The 20721-nt window shown below is 44.1% G+C and overlaps 1 protein-coding gene across 3 annotated transcripts in view; it reads right to left on the reverse strand.

Moving 5' to 3' along the window:
• The window catches only part of BAIAP2 (BAR/IMD domain containing adaptor protein 2), an 87818-nt gene extending 67111 nt beyond the window's left edge, over positions 1 to 20707 (reverse strand). For all 3 annotated transcript variants that reach the window (XR_012656942.1, XM_032797301.2, XM_032797303.2), the window contains exons 1-3: positions 20636 to 20707; positions 5787 to 5862; positions 403 to 489 (exon numbers count right to left, since the gene is read on the reverse strand). Coding sequence is in view for 2 of the 3 variants with exons in the window: in XM_032797301.2 (XP_032653192.1) it covers positions 403 to 489; positions 5787 to 5862; positions 20636 to 20683 (211 nt within the window). In the remaining variant the exon portion in view is untranslated. The remainder of the gene's footprint in view (positions 1 to 402; positions 490 to 5786; positions 5863 to 20635) is intronic.
• Between the last annotated feature and the right edge of the window lie 14 nt (positions 20708 to 20721).

The raw sequence follows: 20721 nt of genomic DNA on the forward strand, positions 1-20721 counted from the left end.
TCTAGATGATCACTCTAAAAAGACCAAATAAAAACCAGTCAACTGAGATGTTTCTTTCCCCTTACGAAAGGGCAAAGTCAGATGGCTTCCTTGTTTTTTTAAGGGAGGAGCACACCAACTGAGCTCATGTTAGTTGAAATTCGTTTGTACAGCATTGCCAGCTAGGACACCAGGAGCCGCACTTGGTCACTTACTGTGTGGCCAACAAGACGGCTAACTCTTAGTTAAAGCTAGTATTTCAAATCCAAAGGGACATCCCTGCTAGAGGCCACCCGTTGGAGGTCGGTAGGGTGGGAACTCCACATTAGATCTGACAACACACCTCTTGAGCTGAATCTGGTTTCACTCCTGTTACTTAAAAACACTTTGACTCTATTTATATGATTAAGCTGCCTGACTTACCCAGTTCTTTAGATCCTTGGCTTTCACTGGCCAACTCCCCCATTTTAACCAGAGCATCAAAATAGCCTTTTGCAGCATACGTTACACCTGGAAAACATCAGGAGAGAAAAATGATTCGTTAGCTTTGGAGCTTAGAATAATTTCTACAGTTCCCAACAGGGTGCTAGATGCTGTCCAGTAACAGAAGAGGTCACTGGGTCCACAGAGCTTGCAATTTAATTGGAGATAGAAGACAATGAATGGGGGTAACAAATTGGCAAGGAGGGGGTCAGGATGAGGCAGGGAAAGGGCTACAGCATTAAGGTTATGGGGTTAGTCAGACAAAAGTAGCAGCACATAAGAACTGGATACTTTTTCCCAAATGCTTCAGCATGACTACTGTTGCCTATAATAATCCTTTTATTGTTCAGAAAAAAAATCACTGCTAAATAACTGACTATCACTGACTTTCATTACAGTTCATTCTTGTAGCTAGTTTGTTGACAATCCAACTACACACCACTTTTAATCGGATAACTGGGGAGAGAGTTCTAATCACAAGAACATGGTGTATAGCTTTTGGTCAACACCATTAAATTATGTGCTGTTTCTTCCAATATGTGTTACTAATTAAGATAGCCCTTCTGAAGGGCACCTGAAGAAATTAATATCAGAACTACAAAATAACAAAGGCAATTAAAAAAAGTTACATGAAGCCTTGTGCTGTAATGTTTATTCTGGATATGGAGGGGAGGCTAGAGTCGAGGTCTCAAAGTAGGTTTTCCCCAGAGTGCTTTCAGATATCAAGGGTAATATGTTGGTTTTATTCTAGGCATAGGCTTTAAAAAAGCCCCAAGAAACACCCACACACTACAGACTCAGATTAAGTTAGCAACATTTTAAATAAGAGACTCTCCATTTCTTGTCCAGGTCATTCAGGGATATAATAAATAAAATCACCTTTATTCTCAAATACCAACAGCTTTTTTCCCCCTTCAAGATTTTGTGCATTTCCTCCCCAGGAGAAATTTGATTTTTGAATGCAGCCCACACAGAATGTGACTTAAAATGAAATTAGTAAGAACACACCCACCCAATTCCTGAACCACAATTCAGTTAAGGTGGTTTAACGCAGCTGGAGGTCACTGCTGCATACAGGGCACCATTAAGTACCAGTCTCCCAGGAGATTACTGCAAGAGTCCAGAAGAGCAGGAACAATTATATTTTTCTTTAGTTTGTGGAGAATGTTAAATAAGTCTCATTGGTTATCAACAGCCATTGCATGTGTGGGGATTAGAGGTGGCTGTTCAAAGGAGTCGTCTCTGAAATCTCAGCCAAAGGATGCGATACTGTAGAAGTCTGACTCACCAGATAACAGGGGGCATTTTGTTTATTTTATTTTTTTAATTAGAAAAAAGGAGGCTGTAACTGAATGCAGAACTTACAGGCAGGTAGAGATAGGAACTGAATTCTAAGGATCCCAGGGCCATCTACAATGGAGGCTTTCATACACTGATTCCTATAACCTCAGCTGAATCCTTAGGGACTTTTCTCTGATAACAAGCAATTAAATTTCACACACCAGCTCAGTTCTGAGAAGAAACTGCCAATAGCACCCAGCTGGACTCAGATCAGGAAGCTTTGTAAAATGAGCACTACTGCGTATTTTCAAGGTTACAGATGATTGAGCTGGATGGACCCCACTTGCTAGGCTAACCTGGAAAACCTGTTTAGACACTGATAGTGAGAACTAGCGAAAAGCAAATGGGGGAGGTTAGGGAAGGGTTCAGACCCAAAGGGGACATGGGAAGGTGGTACTCTATAGCATCAGTAGTTCTATCGGGGAAAAAAGAAAGAATCTCAAGACTGAAATCCAGAAGCTCTCAGATTCCACATTATCACTACAAATTACATACACTGAGCTTTACTTTAAAGCTCAGAGACTTCACTTTGCTGTGCACCCTTTTCCATAAAAGGATGTCTCAGGACAGACTCACTTGAGAACTGGACCATAAGTTTCTAGGGCTGTATAAGTAGGAGCACTGACAGCAGATCGAGAGATGTGATCATTCCCCTCTATTCGGCATTTGCGAGGCCTCATCTGGATACTGTGTCCAGTTTTGGGCCCCACACTACAAGAAGGATGTGGAAAAACTGGAAATGGTCCAGCAGAGGGCAACAAAAATGATTAGGGGGCTGGAGCACATGACTCCTGAGGAGAGGCTGAGGAAACTTTGATTGTTTAGTCTGCAGAAGAGACTGCAGTTTCAGCATTAAGCAGGGGGTTGGATTAGATGACCTGAGGTCCCTTCCAACCCTGATACTCTATGATTTTAAGATGTTTTCATGGAGCTCCTCTAAGAATATGAACTTGTTCTCAAAAAACCACCTAATGAAATGTTTTCCATCAGTCAAAGACAGATGATAAAAGGACATACAACAGAGTCTTCACAAATGAGATGACGGTCCCTCTAAGGAAGGGCATATCTATTCCATTGCCCAATTTAAAAATTGGGTCAGGCAATCGGCAACATTCAAATAGCCACGTCCAGATTGATGAGCCAATGGGTAGCTTCAGAAATGACTTGGTGTAAGCTTGAGATGCCACTGGCAAATGATTGAAGCAGGCATGGATTTACTGTGTGGCCCATAGTTGAGACAATATGACTGTCACAATCATCCAGAGGTGTAAGATGAACCATTTCACAACATAAGAAAGGGGTTTTGCAGAAGCTTTAATACGAAGGTGAACAAAGCCCTCAGTCACCAATTGAAATTAATAGGCAGCAGGTTTAAAACAAGTGAAAGGAAGTATTTCTTCAAGCAACACACAGTCAACCTGTGGCACTCTTTGCCAGAGGATGTTGTGAAGGCCAAGATTAACAGGGTTCAAAAAAGAACTAGATAAATTCATGGAGGACAGGTCCATGAATGGCTATTAGCCAGGATGGGCAGAGATGGTGTCCCTAGCCTCTGTTTGCCAGAAGCTAGGAATGGGTGACAGGGGATGATCGCTTGATTAACCTGCTCTGTTCACTCCCTCTGGAGCACCTGGCATTGGCCACTGTAGGAAGACAGGATACTGGGCTAGATGGACCTTTGGTATGACCCAGTGTGGCCATTCTTATGCTCAGTTTTCTGGGATCAGCTTGACACAATGCAGCCCTTCAACTTCTGCAGCATATGCAACCCAGTTCAGTTTGCAGATGTTTTGGCGTGGTTTCAGCACTGATTCGAGCAACAGACCTTCAAAGCCACCACACTAACGAGCTGCACTGGCTGCTGGGAAAGCTTCCCAGCACTGGTTCTGAAGCTTGCAGAGGAACACTTACTGTCTTTCACAAGACAGCAGTCCAGATTGCGTCCAGTATTTCATCTGACCAAGCAAGGATCCCTTCGTTGTTGGGGTCTAAAGGAAGGTGTATGGTTATGAACCAGGCCCAACCTGTAAGTTGCTCACCAGCTGCATCATTGCTCAGTTAGCCACATCGTGAGTGGTGACTACTGAAATCAGTCTGACGTACAAAGCTGGGTGGGATAGAGATGGCAATACAGGCTTCAAGATTTGGAGGTCTATAGATGTTCATTGTGGTCGGATGTCCAATTCTTATCACAGTAACAGGGATGCCCATGGTCTTGGATTCCTCCAGGGCCGAGATATCTTTTAAGACTATGCCTGATGTACATGGCAAGGCTAAATTTTGTCATTCATGGTGGTCGTGAGTTGGCAGCCATGAATTTTACATCTTACAGGCTGCAGCACGAGTTTCTTGTAGAGTAACTATGTCAATATCACCCTCCTTATGCACTCTGGACAGACTGTCACACTTAGCACATGACAGACCTTCCACATCAACTTGGAACACAGCAGCTGTCCTATGGTTCTCCTGTGCCGTGCTAGACAAGGACTCAATTTCATGTTACTAATCATATCAGGAGATTGATATCCATGGCTTTCAGGAACAAGATGACAACCTTCAATTGGCGCTTGTTATGAATTATTATTAACTCAACACACATGGTCAGAAAGTTACCAGACACCAACGTGTCAATCTCCCGGTAGGATCAGCAATGTGAAATCTATAGCCAGACATCCTGTCACAAAAGGGGTGATACAGGAAGCACTGCATGAAGTTCTGTGCCCTGTGTTATCCAGGAAATCAGACTAAGTGCTTAAAATGGCCCCTTCTGGCCTTAAAAATCTGCAAATCTATGAAAGCCACCAGGCTGTTTAGTGATTTAAATCGGTGTTTCTTTAACTACCTCCAAAAGGACCGGACATTCAAAGTGAGTGACTTCACATCTGAGGGGACTGGGGTTATTTAGTCTGCAGAAGAGAAGCATGAGGGGAGATTTGATAGTAGCTGTCAACTACCTGAAGGGGGGTTCCCAAGAGGATGGTGCTCGGCTGTTCTCAGTGGTGGCAGATGAGAAAACAAGGAGTATTGGTCTCAAGTTGCAGTGGGGGAGATCTAGGTTGCATATTAGGCAAGACTTTCACTAGGAGAGCGGTGAAGCACTGTAATGGGTTACCTAGGGAGTTGATGGAATCTCCATCCTTAGGGATTTTTAAGGCCCGGTTTGACAAAGCCCTGGCTGGGATGATTTAGTTGGTATTGGTCCTGCCTTGAGCAGAGGGTTGGACTAGATGACCGTCAGAGGCCTCTTCCAACCCTAACTTTCTATGATTCTATTTTAAGAAGTGGTTAGCTAGGCCAATGGTCTCCAAAGTGGGGTGTACAAGAGGATCCTTCAGGGTGTGTGGCAGTTGGGAGGCTTTTTTTTTGGCGCTTGGGGCAGCAAAAATGAGAGCGCCAGCCCTGCAGCGCAGCAGGGGCTGTGCGCTCAAAATCTCTTTTACTGATAGGAGTGCATGATCAAAAAAAAGTTTGGAGACCACTGAGCTAGACTACCTAGTTCTGTGCACGCCCAGCCTTGAAATGGCAGCCTTTAAAAATCAGAGTCAAAAATTAAAATCTCCATTTTAAATTAATATTTTTAAAATATTGTTTTAAAAACCCTTAAGTGGCAAGATGGTCTTTTAAAAAAAAGATTGTAAATATATGGTTCTCTCACCAACTAACAGCCAAATCTTTACAGCTCAAGCCCTTTTCAAGCTCATCATTCTTAAGCTGCTTTGGGGACCAGGCTTCTTCAGGCAACGAGCGCTTGGGAGAGGCTTAGAGTCTCGGGTCATAATAATGATATTTGAATCCTAATTAGAAAAACTCTGCAATTTTCCCCTGCCCTATGGAAAAAATTTCAAAATTCCAGAACAATGCTGCCTGACTGCACCCAGTACTTCTGTCTGCCTCTGCCCAGAAGCGCCCTTCCCCGAATATCACAGGATCCACTGCACCAAGGGTTTCAGCACTGAATGCATTTGCAGGGCAACTTCACTTACTTGCCAAGGCTTTTTCATAGTTCTTCCCCATGGAAATGAAGTTCCTGAGGCTGGGATTGAACTGTTCCATGATTGTCTGAAGGAAAGAGCACAAGAAATGGGAGACATTAGCAAAGCTGGTTGGGTGAGGGGCAATTAAGAGCCAGAAGGGCTCCTTGCAGCAAGACTGAGCATCTCCAGGTCTGTTTTGTGTATGCACGCAGAGTTGCTGATTCACACATACACACATGCTGCCATGCACAGCAAAGTCACAGAAGCAGAGAGTCCTCCCACGCAGCCCTCTATAGACAAACATAATCCAAACTTACTGATGTTTTACAAGGGAATATTGGTTGCACATACACAGCCCAGTTTTAAGTATGGCAATGTTCTATGAATAATTCCAGACATCATCATGATTTTATTTTCCTAGAAGGATATTTTTTTTCCAGTGCTGGCAATATGAAGTCCAAAGAGTAATAGGATCATCCTATGATCACAGGAGCTGGGGATAAACTAGAATCATTCTTAAATTAAATGGATAAAACAGCAGAGCTGACAAAGTGATCTGGTTGGCTAAACAGAAGTACTGTTCATATTATCTATTTTGTATTTATACCCATGTATTGTCCTGTCCTTTCTTGAAAGGAGATGAAGGTATCAGAAGGACACATAGGTGGTATCATCAATGTAGAATACCTCTATTTATGGGGTACCAAGAATGCTTTTGTACCTGGATATAACACCATGTGGTAGGTATGCCAAATTGCATTTAGTGAAGCTGTGTAGAGAAGCACCCAGTTATGCATCTTCCTTTGATGGTATCTGCAAAAGCCTTCTAAGAAAACAAAACTGACTGCTTTCCCCCTAATTTTTCAGCTTAGTTATAATATTTCAGAACATATGTTTGCTTCAGCTCTCCATATATTATATGGCAAAATGTGTGCAGCAGAATTTTTAAATATTTCTAGGCCTAAACGCAAGCTAAAGAGAACATACACATTAGCTTATTTCATAGAAAAAGAACACCCTCCCTTTTGGAAGAATTTATGGGTAGCAACCACAGCAATACCAGCTAGAGGGGTGATATTAAGACAAAGGCAGGCTTCTCCTAGCTTACCTTGCATTGGTCATTACCCAGCAACTGCTGAATCAGCTCAACAGATTAAGAGAGGATGTAAGGGACCTTCATTTTCTTCCATCAAGGGCAACTCCTCCACAGAGGTATTCCTCAGGATGTGCTCCATCAGCCTACCATTTGCCACAGAACTGATACCTAGCATGAGTCCAAGAACCTAGAGACAACTGCAGCCCTCAGGAACATCCTAGGAACTTCTCCTTCAGCCCCTCTGGCTGGCACTAGCCATAGCCGAGTCTGTCATGAAGAGTTAGGGTTTGACATACAGATTTCTGGTTTTGATACAGTCACTGCCCATTGATAGTGAATGGTTGGACAATGGAGCTACTTAGGTGGCATTCTCAGCCTTTTCCTAGCAGGATGCACATACCATGGCTGATCCAAAACAAAAACACTTACCACTTGCCTGGAATTTGCCTTTAGTAATTTAAAGAACACAAACAAAAAACTTAGCTTGAACTCCATCCCCGTACCTCTGTCTTAGCCTCTACCCCCTGCCCCTTCCTCAGAAAGAGGCTTAAACCCCCCTTATGCTACTGTGTGGGGACCAGTAGAACTCAGCTGGTCAGAAATAGCGAGTCAGCAGAAATAACTTTATAACCATGCAGTAGTCTAGCATCTGGGGGAGTCAGCAAAAGAGCTCTGTCCTAGACCTTGCTACCCTGTTATAGGACCTTTTGAACAAGTGACAAGAGATAAATTAATGCACTGAAGATTTAATCGAGACAAAAAAATTCAAGAACATGTTAAAGACTGATTACTCGTTCTGACTAGTCCAGAATTATCTAGTTCTGCACCAGCCTTTCACTTCAAGAGCCACCGTAAGTCAGACCAGCTGCAGAGCTGACAACAAGCGGCACAAGGGAACACATTTCAGGGAATGCCTTGGGTATCATCATAGGCCAACAGAGAAGCATCAGTCAGATCACTCACACTTGACAGAAGAGGATTTGGAGTACGGTATTAAACGTTAAGAACAGACGACAGAATAAATGACAGTTCACTCCAGCCTGGGTTCAGGCCATGTGCAGGAAGGCAGAACCTGTGCTCAGAATGGCTAATATTGCTGCTTCTTGTCAGTTCTATTGTAGCTGGGAGGGAGGGGACAGGAAACGCCAATACGCTTTCTGGATAGGGAGGGTATTTCCACTTTAGTGGGAAAGCGTTTACTTTTTTCCTAGCTCTACACACAGTGATCAGATCACCAAAGAATGGATCTTTGTAAGTTTGTAGCAGGCTGTGAATGGCTTGTCCTACCCTGCTCTGCTCCAATAAGTCATTCGATCTCCTTGTAACTATGGGATCTTAAAAACTAGACCCAAGTTCTCCAGCTGAGCTCTGTGGGAAGGATAACCAAGTCTCCATCCTCTCACTGACCCTGGAACTAAACTCTGGCTGTACAGGGAGAGTAACCTGGCAGCTAAACACAAGTCTGGGGTAGCTACTGAATATTTGCCTGTCTTTGCAAAGAGATCCCCACCTACCTTCAGCAAAAAGCACTCCGGGATATGCGAGGGCCAGTCAACAAGGACAGGGATATGAAATTCAGTTTAATAACTAAATATATCTTTGCGCCCCTAAAGTGTGAATTAGCATTCCCCATGGAGAAGGAGGGGGTCACAAGGCACTTACCCTCTCACCACACAGATCATTACACATTTCTGGAAGGGGCGGGGAGGAGACAGACAAACCCTTACATTGAATAAGCTGATTAAACATCTGTCACCTCATTTGAAGCTGGCCAAACACCATAAAACTCATTTTCTGCCTGAAGCATTTTGATCCTTAGTTCCTGTTCTTTTGAGAGAGGAGAGACTGTTTACAGTAATTTGCTTCTGCAGATACAGCCACGGATGTTGATCAGCACTGCTCTGTTTTTGCCATCTCAAAAGTTTAGACCAGCAGGTTATTAATTTCAATAAGCTGCTATCTCACCATGGGATACATTTGAGCACAGGCTGCAGTTTACTACACTATTTAGTGGTAATGCTTTAGACTTCAGTGTTTGTTAGCTCAGGAATGTGTTTTAATCCTCAGCAATGCCAATGGCTTTCCTCCAGCACTTTTCCTAGCAGGCCAGCAAGAGTGAGAAGTGAGCAGTGAAGCCAGTCAGCTGACCAAGGGAGCGGACCACCTCTGTCCTAACTCGACACTCACTGCGCTCTGGAAGCTTTCCAGAGAGAGACCAAAAGATCAAACATCCAAGACAACATTCATCTAAGCTAGATCCAGCTGCAAAGCTTCGGCATTAACTCCCCCTGCCACCACCCTGGCTTTGAAGGCACTTGAGCAAAGAGTTAGAGAGACAGGGTTAGATTCGCATTGCACAGTATGCACAAAGTACTCCAAGGGATGAGATATACCTGGGGGTCTAGAGGGTGAATGTTAAACGTTAGCATGTTGGGCTAACTAGGAATTTTACTGCTAATTAACGCTGTCAGTCACCCTTTGTCATTTGGATCAAAATATTTCAGACAAATGCTTCTACAGCTTTTAGTGAACATTCGTTGATAGAGCAAAGTGACCCTGCAGCAACAAGCTGTTTCATGGGATTATCTTGCACAATTATAGGAGGCAATTACCTAGGAGACCGTTAATCATCACTAAGGGACAGAGAATTCACATATCATTCCTTAGGTCACATTTAATGCATGTGAAATTTGGTAGAAAATTATGCTTGCAAGTTACTACTAGTTCCTGCATATTCCCTCCACTGACCAACCTATGGTATCTTCAGGACCATTTACAGCAAGCTTAACAACTCCACCACATAGATCAGTTAGAAATGGGGCCAGTCTCCTTTCTCCAGCCTTCAAAACACATAGCAACCATCATCATTTCAGGCAGAGCTGTTTCAATACTATAAGCTTTTCTCCATTCGATGCTCAGCCCCAGCAATCCCAGGCTGAACAATGTTTACACAGAAGAAATATTGGCAGGATTTCTGTGGGGAAGGATTTTGAATATGTTTGCTAGGTTAACAGCAGTAAAAAAAATCAATATAAAAAAATCAGTTTTGCAGCAGTGTCTGAGGAGATATAGATCTTATCTAAGGAAAAAACTTGGATACATAAAACTTACCTAAGATAATTTAATGGAATCTACAGGCTGAAGAAAGCAGTATCCCAAATAAGAACTAACACAGAGCTCTTATTGCTACAGCAAGAATTTTAACAGTTTCCCATGTGTCACTGAGGGCTGGTCACAGTGGGCTGCCTTGCACAATGCATCTTGGGACCTGCAAGTCAAACCTACTTTGTTTTCTTGGGTGTAAAGTCTATGCCCACTGTATGAAACAAGCCTAAATCTCATTCTGGAACTGGTTAAGTCCTGTGCAGTCGGTTAATCGCCACACAGGTACAAGCAACAGAGGTAAAAACTCTTTGTAAACACAGTGCATCTTGTGGATAAGAGGGAATCAAACATGGGACTCATCCCTAAATGTGCACATCTGAAGTCTGTTACATAAAAAGCTTAGACTTCACTCTTCAACCACTAAGAACATGTTTCTAGCCATTGTTATACAACTAAGGACAGCCACTTTAATACAGCAAATGATGAGACAGGGGCACCATCTAAAAAGGGGACAACTGTAATGGAATAAAAGGAAGCCAGCAACTCATCGGCTGATTAAAATTTGCCCAACTTAACAGGAGGTTTGCTGGCTGTGAATGTTTCTAGAAACTCCTTTCATTTTGGTAACGGCCCATGTAATGAACCAAGCCACAATGCAGAAATGAAACTATGCAATCATGGCTGCTGCTCCAAAATAAAAGGTGGCAAAAGAGCTTTTCACTTCTAAGCCTTTGGACTCAAGGTGGGGAGAGCAGGAGGGATTCTCTAGAATTAACGTCAAGTATCAGAGGGTTGCTGTGTTTGTTGCTTTTTACAGATCCAGACTAAAAGTCCTGTGGCACCTTATAGACCAGAGGTAGGCAACCTATGGCATACGTGCCAAAGGTGGCACGTGAGCTGATTTTCAGTGGCACTCACACTGCCCAGATCCTAGCAACTGGTTCGAGGGGCTCTGCATTTTAAGTGAAGCTTCTTAAACATTTTAAAAACCTTACTTTACGTACAATAGTTTAGTTATATAGTATAGACACATAGAAAGAGACCTTCTAAAGATGTTAAAATGTATTACTGGCACGCAAAACCTTAAATTAGAGTGAATAAATGAAGACTCAGCACACCACTTCGGAAAGGTTGCCGACTCCCATTATAGACCGACAAATGTATTGGAGCATAAGCTTTCGTGGGTGAATACCCTCTGACAAAGTGAGTATTCACCCACAAAAGCTTATACTCCATTACATTTGTTAGTCTATAAGGTGCGACAGGACTCTTGCTTTTTTCTAGCATTAATGCAGCTTTGTATCAGGCTAGCCCAGAGAAAACTGGAGAGAGCCCATTTTCCCCCCCTTTCTTAAAGATTCTGGTAACACAAGTTTGCCCTGTATATTACATGCACTACAGATACTAGTCTATTGCACCCTGAGTGATCCAGCAAAACCCTGGAATTATTTTTATTGAACTGCTTGTTGCAGTGCTACAGAGCAGCTGGCTGTAGCATCAGCAGCACTGATGAGGCTCACCATGAGGCCAAGTGGGCAGAGAGGAGCAAGGATTTGGAGAGCCTTTACTACCCCTCCACAAACCAGACCTTCCTTAAAACAGAGAAAGTCCACTGAAAGTTCACATTGCAGAGAAGAGTCCTCCATGCCTCAACCAAGGCTTACACAGACATGTGTCTTTCTGCAGCTATGTTTTCTGGCACCTTGCTGGGTCAAGGTTGGTAGAAGGGTAAAGCAATGTCAGTATTCAGCAAAACCCTGGTAGTGAAAGAAAGCACATTCTTGCTCAAATTCTGCCCCATCAGCACCACACACAAGTTGTCTGCCTTCCATACGCTGACTGGGCAGAGTCTGAAAACTGGCAGCTAAAGGTTGAAAGGGCTTTGTTTTGTTCCACTGCACTAAATTCCTCAGTAATGCTGCTTAGCTCTCTGGGATTGTTCTGTCTTTATTCAACTGCCAAAAAATTAAACTAATGCAAAGCACGAGGTCTCCTCGACAGTTCTACTGAATTAAAGAGCGGGAGAAGAGAAGCTCCAGAGGTGATAGAGAGAAGTTTCGTCTCTCTTTACATGTGCTATGATTCCTCCCAGAAAAGCTGAGGGATGTATCCACTGCTAGGGATGCAAAAGTTCAGCTGTGCTCAGATCAGCCTAGTATAGAAATCTGAAGTCCTCCTGTGTAGGGGGAGGGAGTATTTTAGGCAACTTTTGTGCAAGGGTTCTACTGGGTCGGAAATAAACAGAATTCCCTTAAAGCAGCAGAGAATCCTGTGGCACCTTATAGACTAACAGAGGTTTTGGAGCGTGAGCTTTCGTGGGTGAATACCCACTTCGTCAGACGCAGGTAGTGGAAATTTCCAGGGGCAGGTATATATATGCTAGCAAGCAAGCTAGAGATAACGAGGTTAGTTCAGTCAGGGAGGGTGAGGCCCTGTTCTAGCAGTAGAGGTGTGAAAACCAAGGGTGCCACAGGATTCTCTGCTGCTTTCACAGATCCAGACTAACACGGCTACCCCTCTGATACTTGACAGAATTCCCTTAAAATCTTTGAAAAAAATCCATTTTATTAATTAAACTGCAGAGGAAGGAGGCAGCACATTTCTCCTGACAGCATCACCATAGTCTCAAACTGCCTCCGGAGCAGAACGTGAAGTCCTGTTCCACTGCTCCTCTAGGAGGCACAGGGAGACTGTTCCAAGGCAGCAGAGTCTTTGACATCAGTTGATTAGACACTGCTGTGCACCCATCAGCAGAATGAGACAGGTGTCATCAATCAGTAGAGGAAGTGAACGTTTTGTATTATACATGCTACTCTGGACAGAGAATGAGCATCAGAGCATGTCAGTAACATGCATGCTTCATCAATTATCCCTCCAGCAGCTATAGCCAGGCCTCATTTTGATTAGGCCAGAAGGTCTCACCTCCGTCTTTGCGCTGTGCAGTACCACATAACAATACTAGTAGGCTTCTGCAGTTGCTCAGCGTGTGGTCTTGGGCAAGACGTTTATGCTCTGTGCCTGAGTACCTCGCAGTAATTCCTGCCTGCAAGGGGCTGAAGAAGTGAAGGGGCGGTCCTTAATGCTAGATCCATTTCCCTACTCATAGACGTGCTCCAGGTCTTGGCTGGCACTACTGAAAAGCCATTGCAAGCACATGGCTGCAGCTCAGCTCACTAACAGCCATGCTATAAAACAGAGGATCCCATACTTGGTCAGTAGGGCATTGCTGGGGAACTTGGGGAGCTGTTTTGGCCACTAGTGCTGATTTGCCCCTTGTTTCCCAGCTGCTAAACTCCATTACAGGTCAGCTAACACCCACCTAAAGGCTTGCCACCTATTACTACTGTTGTTTAATACCATCGTAGCGCTAACACGCCAAGGCTCCAACCAAAACTGTGGCTCTGCTGTGCTAGGTGCTGCACAGAGAGAGGGGACAAGGTTTCTGCCCCAAAGAGCGTATGCAAGCAACTGCTGTAGTTGTCACAGGGCTACGTGACCATGACTAGTGGGCAGGGGAGGTCAAGGCAATCATAACTGGGAGGGGAAGCGTTCATTAGACATTCTCTGCTCAGATGTGGTCATGCTACAAAAGCGCAAGAACTGCTGCAAGGAACTCTGATTGCTAAATGGCTCATGCCAGCTTCAGAAACTCATCTCGTTATGTCAGCATTAATATTTAATACCCAAACCCAGATGATTCTTTACATCTCAGTCTGTCCCACCCAGTGTTTAAAACAGCGCTTCATAGTTTCAATAGGCTGAACTTCTGCTCGAGAAGCTACGCTGGACTCATTAGTAAGTCAGATTTCAATTATAAACAGGCTCAATACATACCTTCCCTTTCTGCCTCTAAGAACCTCCCACCCAGGAAGCTGGAATCAAAGGTACACAACATAGAAAAAAACACTGGTCTCTATGTATTGCAAGTGTGACTATCCCCACATCACCTAGGCAACAACAGTGTAACATAATGCAACAGTACATATGCAGAATCATTCTCCACCACTCCCTCATCCGGTGAATGTGCGGTTCATTTGGAGCATTTCCACACACATGCAAATGGCTGCTCCTCAGATGGTACTGTGGGGCTTACTGTGTGGCATCCGGCAAAATGCAAGATTGAGTTCACCAGCATCTCTACTGGAAGGGTGTTCCATCAGAAGGAGGCCCATGCCAAAAAAGCAACATACCTGGCCAGACCAAAGGTTTCATTTCAGCGTGTCCCTAACAGTCACAGCTTCCACATGGAGGGGGAGGTGGGCAGAGATCGCCATGGGCTGAGCCCCAACTGATTCTGAAAATTAAGACCAGGAACTTGAAGCAAGTCAAGCTTAGGAATAGCGTCGTGCAGACTGCCAGAATGCTGAGCTCAGCTGACCCATGGTATCAGCTGGTAGAGATGCTTTGTCTGCTACCTAAGAATAACTGCCACTTGGACCAGTTAGAGCAGGGGTTGACAACCTTTCCAAAGTGGTGCGCTGAGTCTTCATTTATTCACTCTAATTTAAGGTTTTGCGTGCCAGTAATACATTTTAATGTTTTTAGAAGGTCTCTTTCTAGAAGTCTATAATATATAACTAAACTACTGTTGTAGGTAAAATTAATAAGGTTTCAAAATGTTTAAGAAGCTTCTTTTAAAATTAAAATGCAGAGCCCCCTCCACCCCACCCACCCCCAACTGGTAGCCCTGACCCAGGTGGTGTAAGTGCCACTGAAAAATCAGCTCACATGCTGCCTTTGGCACCTGTGCCATAGGTTGCCTACCCCTGAGTTAGAGCTTCTTTGCAGCTTTTGCTTTCATTCCCAGAGCCTGCAGTCAGCCTGGAGAGAAGGAATCCATTGACATGGTCCAATAGGAAGGGAAACCACACTACATACAACCAAACTCACATGCTGCAGATCTCATGCTACAAAATACTACCAAACCAAAGGCTTCAACTTAGCTAAACTACTCTGATTTGGGAAATGGGAAGATCCATGACATACTACACTTGAGCCACAAATAATGCGGGGGGGGGTTTGGAAGAAAGAGGGCTAGTAGCACAACGAGCTAGCTCAGTATAACAAGCCTAAAGGCAACAGCCAGCTGAGCTACACTCCAGAGGTGGCTGCATTTCAATGATGCCAGTTAGAGAGTTTGGGAAGTGATTTGGGATTCTTTGGGAAGAAAGGCGCTATAAAAATGTAAGTTACAATCAACTTCCTTTCTAAAGCTTCCATATTAATTTAGATAATTTTCAGTGATCAGTTGTCTGACCAAAAAGCAAAAATCCCTGTCAAAATTCAACAGCAACTGCACACTATGAAACGAAAGGAGCAAGAAACCCTGAAAAGCCACAGGGCAGGAGTAACAGTCATTCCCAGCACTGTAGCCATCCTTAGTCACAGGCTTTTCTGTTTGCCTAGTGCTTCCTGCAATGCAAACTCTTTTGGCCAAAGGAGCAGCAGAGGAGCACAACGCATGAAATTCACATGGTGGTATAGGATCGCTTCTGGGACTAATGCTCCCCCCTCCGCCAGCACACATATTCCCTCCTGTTGCCACACACACAAAACCACCCACCATTTCCCCTCTGATTCACTTGAGTGAGATTCTCATTCCTTCCCTCCAGACTCTGAACAGTGGCTGTTATGGTAGCAATGACATTTATTACTTCTGATGTGTAGCAACTGACTAAGGAATTCTGCCTTTGTTTGCTCAGGACTTTCTTTTTTTTAAAAAAGGGAACCTTTCCTCAGTGCAGCAGTCCAGAAATCCTTGCAAAACAACTCTTCCATTTGAAAAGTGGTTTGTAACATGAAATGGAAGCTGGACTGAAGCTCCCAGTAATGTAACTCATCATCACTGATAACAGCCTACTCTTCTGGGGAAGAAAAAGTCACCAGGTCTTTCATACTTTTGCCAAATACAAATGCTCTCCATCTTAACTATTTGTTTGGAGAAGCAATACCCCTTTTCCCTTGCTGAAAAAGTTGGTCACCAGGCATGTGCCAAGTTTCACATGTCGCCTGTGCTAGCAGCAAAGCTCCTCTCAGTCTCAGAACCATTGCAGCAGCTGTGCTGATACAATAAGGTCCACATGGATGAATCAGTGCCTGGGGAAAGTGGGATTACGTTGGCGGAAGGTGCCAGCTTCCTCCATCCCTCTCTGTAATTACTCTACGTGTAGGCAGCTGATTGTAGCGGCAGCATCAGCATGGGGGAGGCTGACAGCTCTTCCACCATCTCATTAAGTGCAATCATTCTGAGGGCGAGCACCGGTCCTGGAAAATAATTATGAAGGGCCTTCCTAATCAGGATGCCTCAGGAAAGCCTTGGCACGACAGCCAAGGACTGAGGCTTCTTCGCTATATAGAATAGTTGCCAAAAGCCAGCTGCTTGCTCCAGATATTGTAATGGAGGACATCAAGGTGCCACCTGCAAGGACCTCCAGCCACACAGCATAGCTGGCAGTGAGGTGGTTCCCAGTCAGTCAATGGTGCTGAGTTGCTTTCCCTTCCACCCACCTGCACAGAAAGTGGGTGCCCCCATACTGAGGTCTGCAATTCAGTAACTGCATTGCAGTGGCAAAGAGATCCATACTTCCTCCATTTACTCAGGATTGGGTCCTGCCTCCCAAAGCAAGGCACAGGCTGTTGCAGAAAGCCCACTGATGCAGAATTTTGGGATTCAAAACTGAGTAATGCTTGAGCAAAAGAGAACTCAAAATTAAAACCTGAGTGTTTGACCTGAGGGAATCCAGAGCTTCGATCCATTTTAGGAAAGTCCCATCCCTGGGTCACCAGCGAAGAATACCAGACTAACAGCAAGACTGACAAACCGTGGGTCTGTTTAAAATTAAGACTGGAAGAAGAGCTCTGTGTAGCTCAAAAGCTTGTCTCTCACCAAACAAAAGTTAGTCCATTAAAAAAGATATTCCCTCACCACTCCTTATCTCTTTAAAACAAGGACATTTATTGTTGTCCAAGAACTCATGAATATGAACTTAACATGACAAGCTGTGGGAAGCCTTCCACGCTGTACCCAGTTGCAGTGGGAACTGGCTTCCCTATAGCAGGGTTTGTAAGGAAGCTTTGTTAAATCTCCTGGGACACATTAGTTCATGTGATGGTGTCAGCAGATAGTAACTATGAATACCCAAAAATCCTATCAATAAATACGCAGCAGGAAAACTGCATCACTAACAAACCAAACACACACTTTCCCTTCTTGTCCCCAATCGACACCCTGAGACGCTTGTACTAAGCTTTCACTGGTTGAAACAACTCCTGTTGACTTTAATGGAGTTTGATGGGATCCTGAATCTTGTTTCCTGGATAATTTCTTTAGATGTTTGCTAATCCCCATGAGCCAACTTTAAGTTTCAGTAAGGATCCCAGGCAATAACTCCGGTTGGACATCTTCACATGGCAAGAGGATTATTTTATTTCTACTGACAAACAAGCACTATTCACAAGGACAGAAATGTTAACATAGCTTACAAGAGTTCAGTGCTTTAGCTTCCTTTAATCATAGGACCATAGAATATCAGGGTTGGAAGGGACCTCAGGAGGTATCTAATCCAACCCTCTGCTCCAAGCAGGACCAATCCCCAGACAGATTTTTGCCTCAAATCCCTAAATGGCCCCCTCAAGGACTGAGCTCACACCCTGGGTTTAGCAGGCCAATGCTCAAACCACTGAGCTAACCCCTCCCCAATACAACCCATAAGCAAACAACTTCAGTGCCTTCGCTTCATTTGGAATTAAAATACCTGGAACAGGCATGGATTCATCCTTTGGAAGCCATTAGGGGCCTCATTAGAAAAAAAATGACAATACCTTACTCAAAATTCACCCATAATGCCAAGTTATCTTTATCTTCCAGCTGGCAGAATGTTCTACAAAATGACCAACAGTGGAACAGTTAACAACACTGCTATAGTTTAAAAAGTGTTATCCTCAGGCTTCAGAGTCAATGTGATGTTGAGATGAATAGGGTCAGTTCACACTTTTTAAATGTGGGTTCTGGTCACACTGCAAGATGAAATGTATTTTAACCAGGTGCCAGGATTTGTACCCTAGGTCAGGATCTGAAAGTTTATTATTGTCATAATTGCTGCCTTTCAGTCTGCAAACTGAGTAAAGCAGCACTGTAGCTGTACACATTCAGAAGGTTTTCTTCGCAAGCAAAAAAAGAGTTAAAAATTCAGGTTTGGCTGAGTGACCATGTAGATAGTACATAAACTGATGAAGCCAGTTACAACCCACAGAGGTGAACTACCAGATACCAGTGCAATCCCACTCTGAGGGGCCATGTTAATATTTGTACTTTCTTCCCTGGAGAAATAAGTAGCATAAACTTTACTCAGCTGTTTTCAAACTAGAACCCCTTCAAGTCTCTTTTGGCCAACCCAAATACAAAGCTTAAAAATCAAGTTCAGTTTGCAACTGCCAAGGTAAACAGCACCAGGGTATCACATGGCCACAACAAGCAAGCCATGCAGCAAGTTCACAGAAGGATCCAATACCCACTCCCAAAGAAATCCATACCCACACTGCAAACAGGCTATTAACACAGCTCTTCAAAGACAACATCTTCACTATGGCTGAGCCACCAACAGAAACTGCTCAGTAGCAACTGACCTTGGAGACTGACCCATACAAGTCACTTGATTCTGAATACTGGCAAGTCCAGTTTACTTATTCAACAGCTATTATCACTATGTTTGCTCAGCTTAAGCACATACATAATTCTTAGACATCAAGCCTTACCGATTAGCACAATACTATCACATAGAACAAGGGAGCATTCAGACTGCAAGGGAAAGTTAACATCCATGCATCTGGAATATCCATGGCCAAACAACAATCTGCATTGCTAGGTTGCTTCCATTAAGTCAGACGATTTTCCATGAGGGAATGCAGCCCATGGATATATGTGCAATGCTAGCAGAGTTAAACATTATCAAATCATAATCTAATTAAATTTTCACAGACATGAGAAACCTCATTATCAAATTGGCCATGACAACAGAACAGAAAATAGGACTTCAGTTCATCATTTTTACAAAAATGGAATTGTGACTGGTCATATGAGGATTATGCCTTAAGGAAATCACAAGGAAAACCAGCCTTTTCAAACTGTGCTGTGTTGAATGCTTTGGGCCCAAGTTTTCCTACCACAATTTCACTTGCTTTATGCTTACAAATAGCTCAGTGCTCCAGCATTTATAAAACAGACAATAGCATAACTGCTCCAGTTTAATGCATGACAGCCTGCATAACATCCTAAGTTAGAGGTATTATATCAGAGTTGGTCACAGGCTCCAGCAGAGCAGAACCTTTTCATTTACCCTAATTCACACAGTGCGAGAACAGAGTTTCACAACCAAAATGAAGGGAAAAAAGAAAAGTCATTAGACTCACTGACCTCAGATATAACAAAGTCACAGACACAGAGCTAATGACATGCTTTTTAATAACACTTCCCTCATGGAAGGCATCTGTTGCAGCACTGCCTACCTAGGAGATCTCTCTTCCTTTAACAGGTATAATCTTTAACCTCATATTCATCTAGCATAATCATATACTATATATAATCAGGAGATGTCTGAATAAATACATCTGCCTCTTCAGCGCAGTAGTCACAGCTTTTGAATGGTCATTAAAAACAAATGTCTTTCACTGTACATGGTCATCTTCAGTCCCTGAAGACCATACAGAACATGCAGAGCTGGCGTGGTTATCTGATGCAGCAGTGAAATAGTTCAAGTGGGTTTCACAGTACAGTACAATGCAGGAAGCCCCATAATTGTTTAAGACAATTAAACCTGTTGGCCTGTGGAGGACTTTGAGATTTCACTTAGGCAACCATAAGCTAAGATTGCTTAGCAGATGCGTTGGGTGTTGAGATTGGAGAAGCTGGCAATACCCAGAGCTGGCTCAAAAGCCAATGAAACCCTCAAAAGCTTTTCACTCTGAAAAAGACAGCTAGGTTTGAAACTGGGCTTTATTTTAAAGCTCTATTTTTGGAACCACTAATATGAACCATTTTGACATGAAAATGTTTGCCTGGTAAAATGTAATGTGGTGGTGGTGGTGGGAGGAGAAGTTAGAGGGACAGCCTGTTACTAGAGGCTGTAGGAACCATTTGTGTCTCGAAGCGCAGCAAGGGAGTTCGGATTGTAAATGACTCCTACACAACTCCACTGCCAGGTCTGCGCTTACATAAGATGACATCTTTTTTCCACCCCTCAGAACAAAATCCCATGTCCCCAGATTTAGAAACTGCCCCCGAAGAGAGAGAGAGAGAGAGAGAGAGAGGAAAAGAAACCTTGCAATTAATTCACGATAAAGACACTGAACGTTGCATAACCGCACTGGGGAAAGACAGCAGCAAATTAACATTTCAAACAACCCAACCCATTAGCCAGCAACAAGCCAGGGGACGGACAAGCTCCGACTCCCACTGTTTGGGAGCCGCTGCCAAGAAAGATTAAAGGCGACACGTTGCAGCCAAGCCCCGCAGCGCGAGCCAGCCAACGGCTGCTGCTCTGGCCTGAGCCGCCCCTGCCTTCCCCGGCCCGGCCGGGCTCGCCCGGACAGTCACCCCGGCGAACCCGCGGGGCTCACCGTGCCCGGCACCCCGGCGCCGGGCGCCCCCGGGGCAGCTCACCTTGTAGACGGTCTCGGTGAGGCGATGCACCTCCTCGGAGCGCGCCATGGCGACGGCGAGGCGAGCCAGCAGGAGTGCGCGGGGGG

This window comes from Chelonoidis abingdonii, chromosome 13, assembly GCF_003597395.2.
Source record: "Chelonoidis abingdonii isolate Lonesome George chromosome 13, CheloAbing_2.0, whole genome shotgun sequence".
NCBI lineage: Eukaryota > Metazoa > Chordata > Testudines > Testudinidae > Chelonoidis > Chelonoidis abingdonii.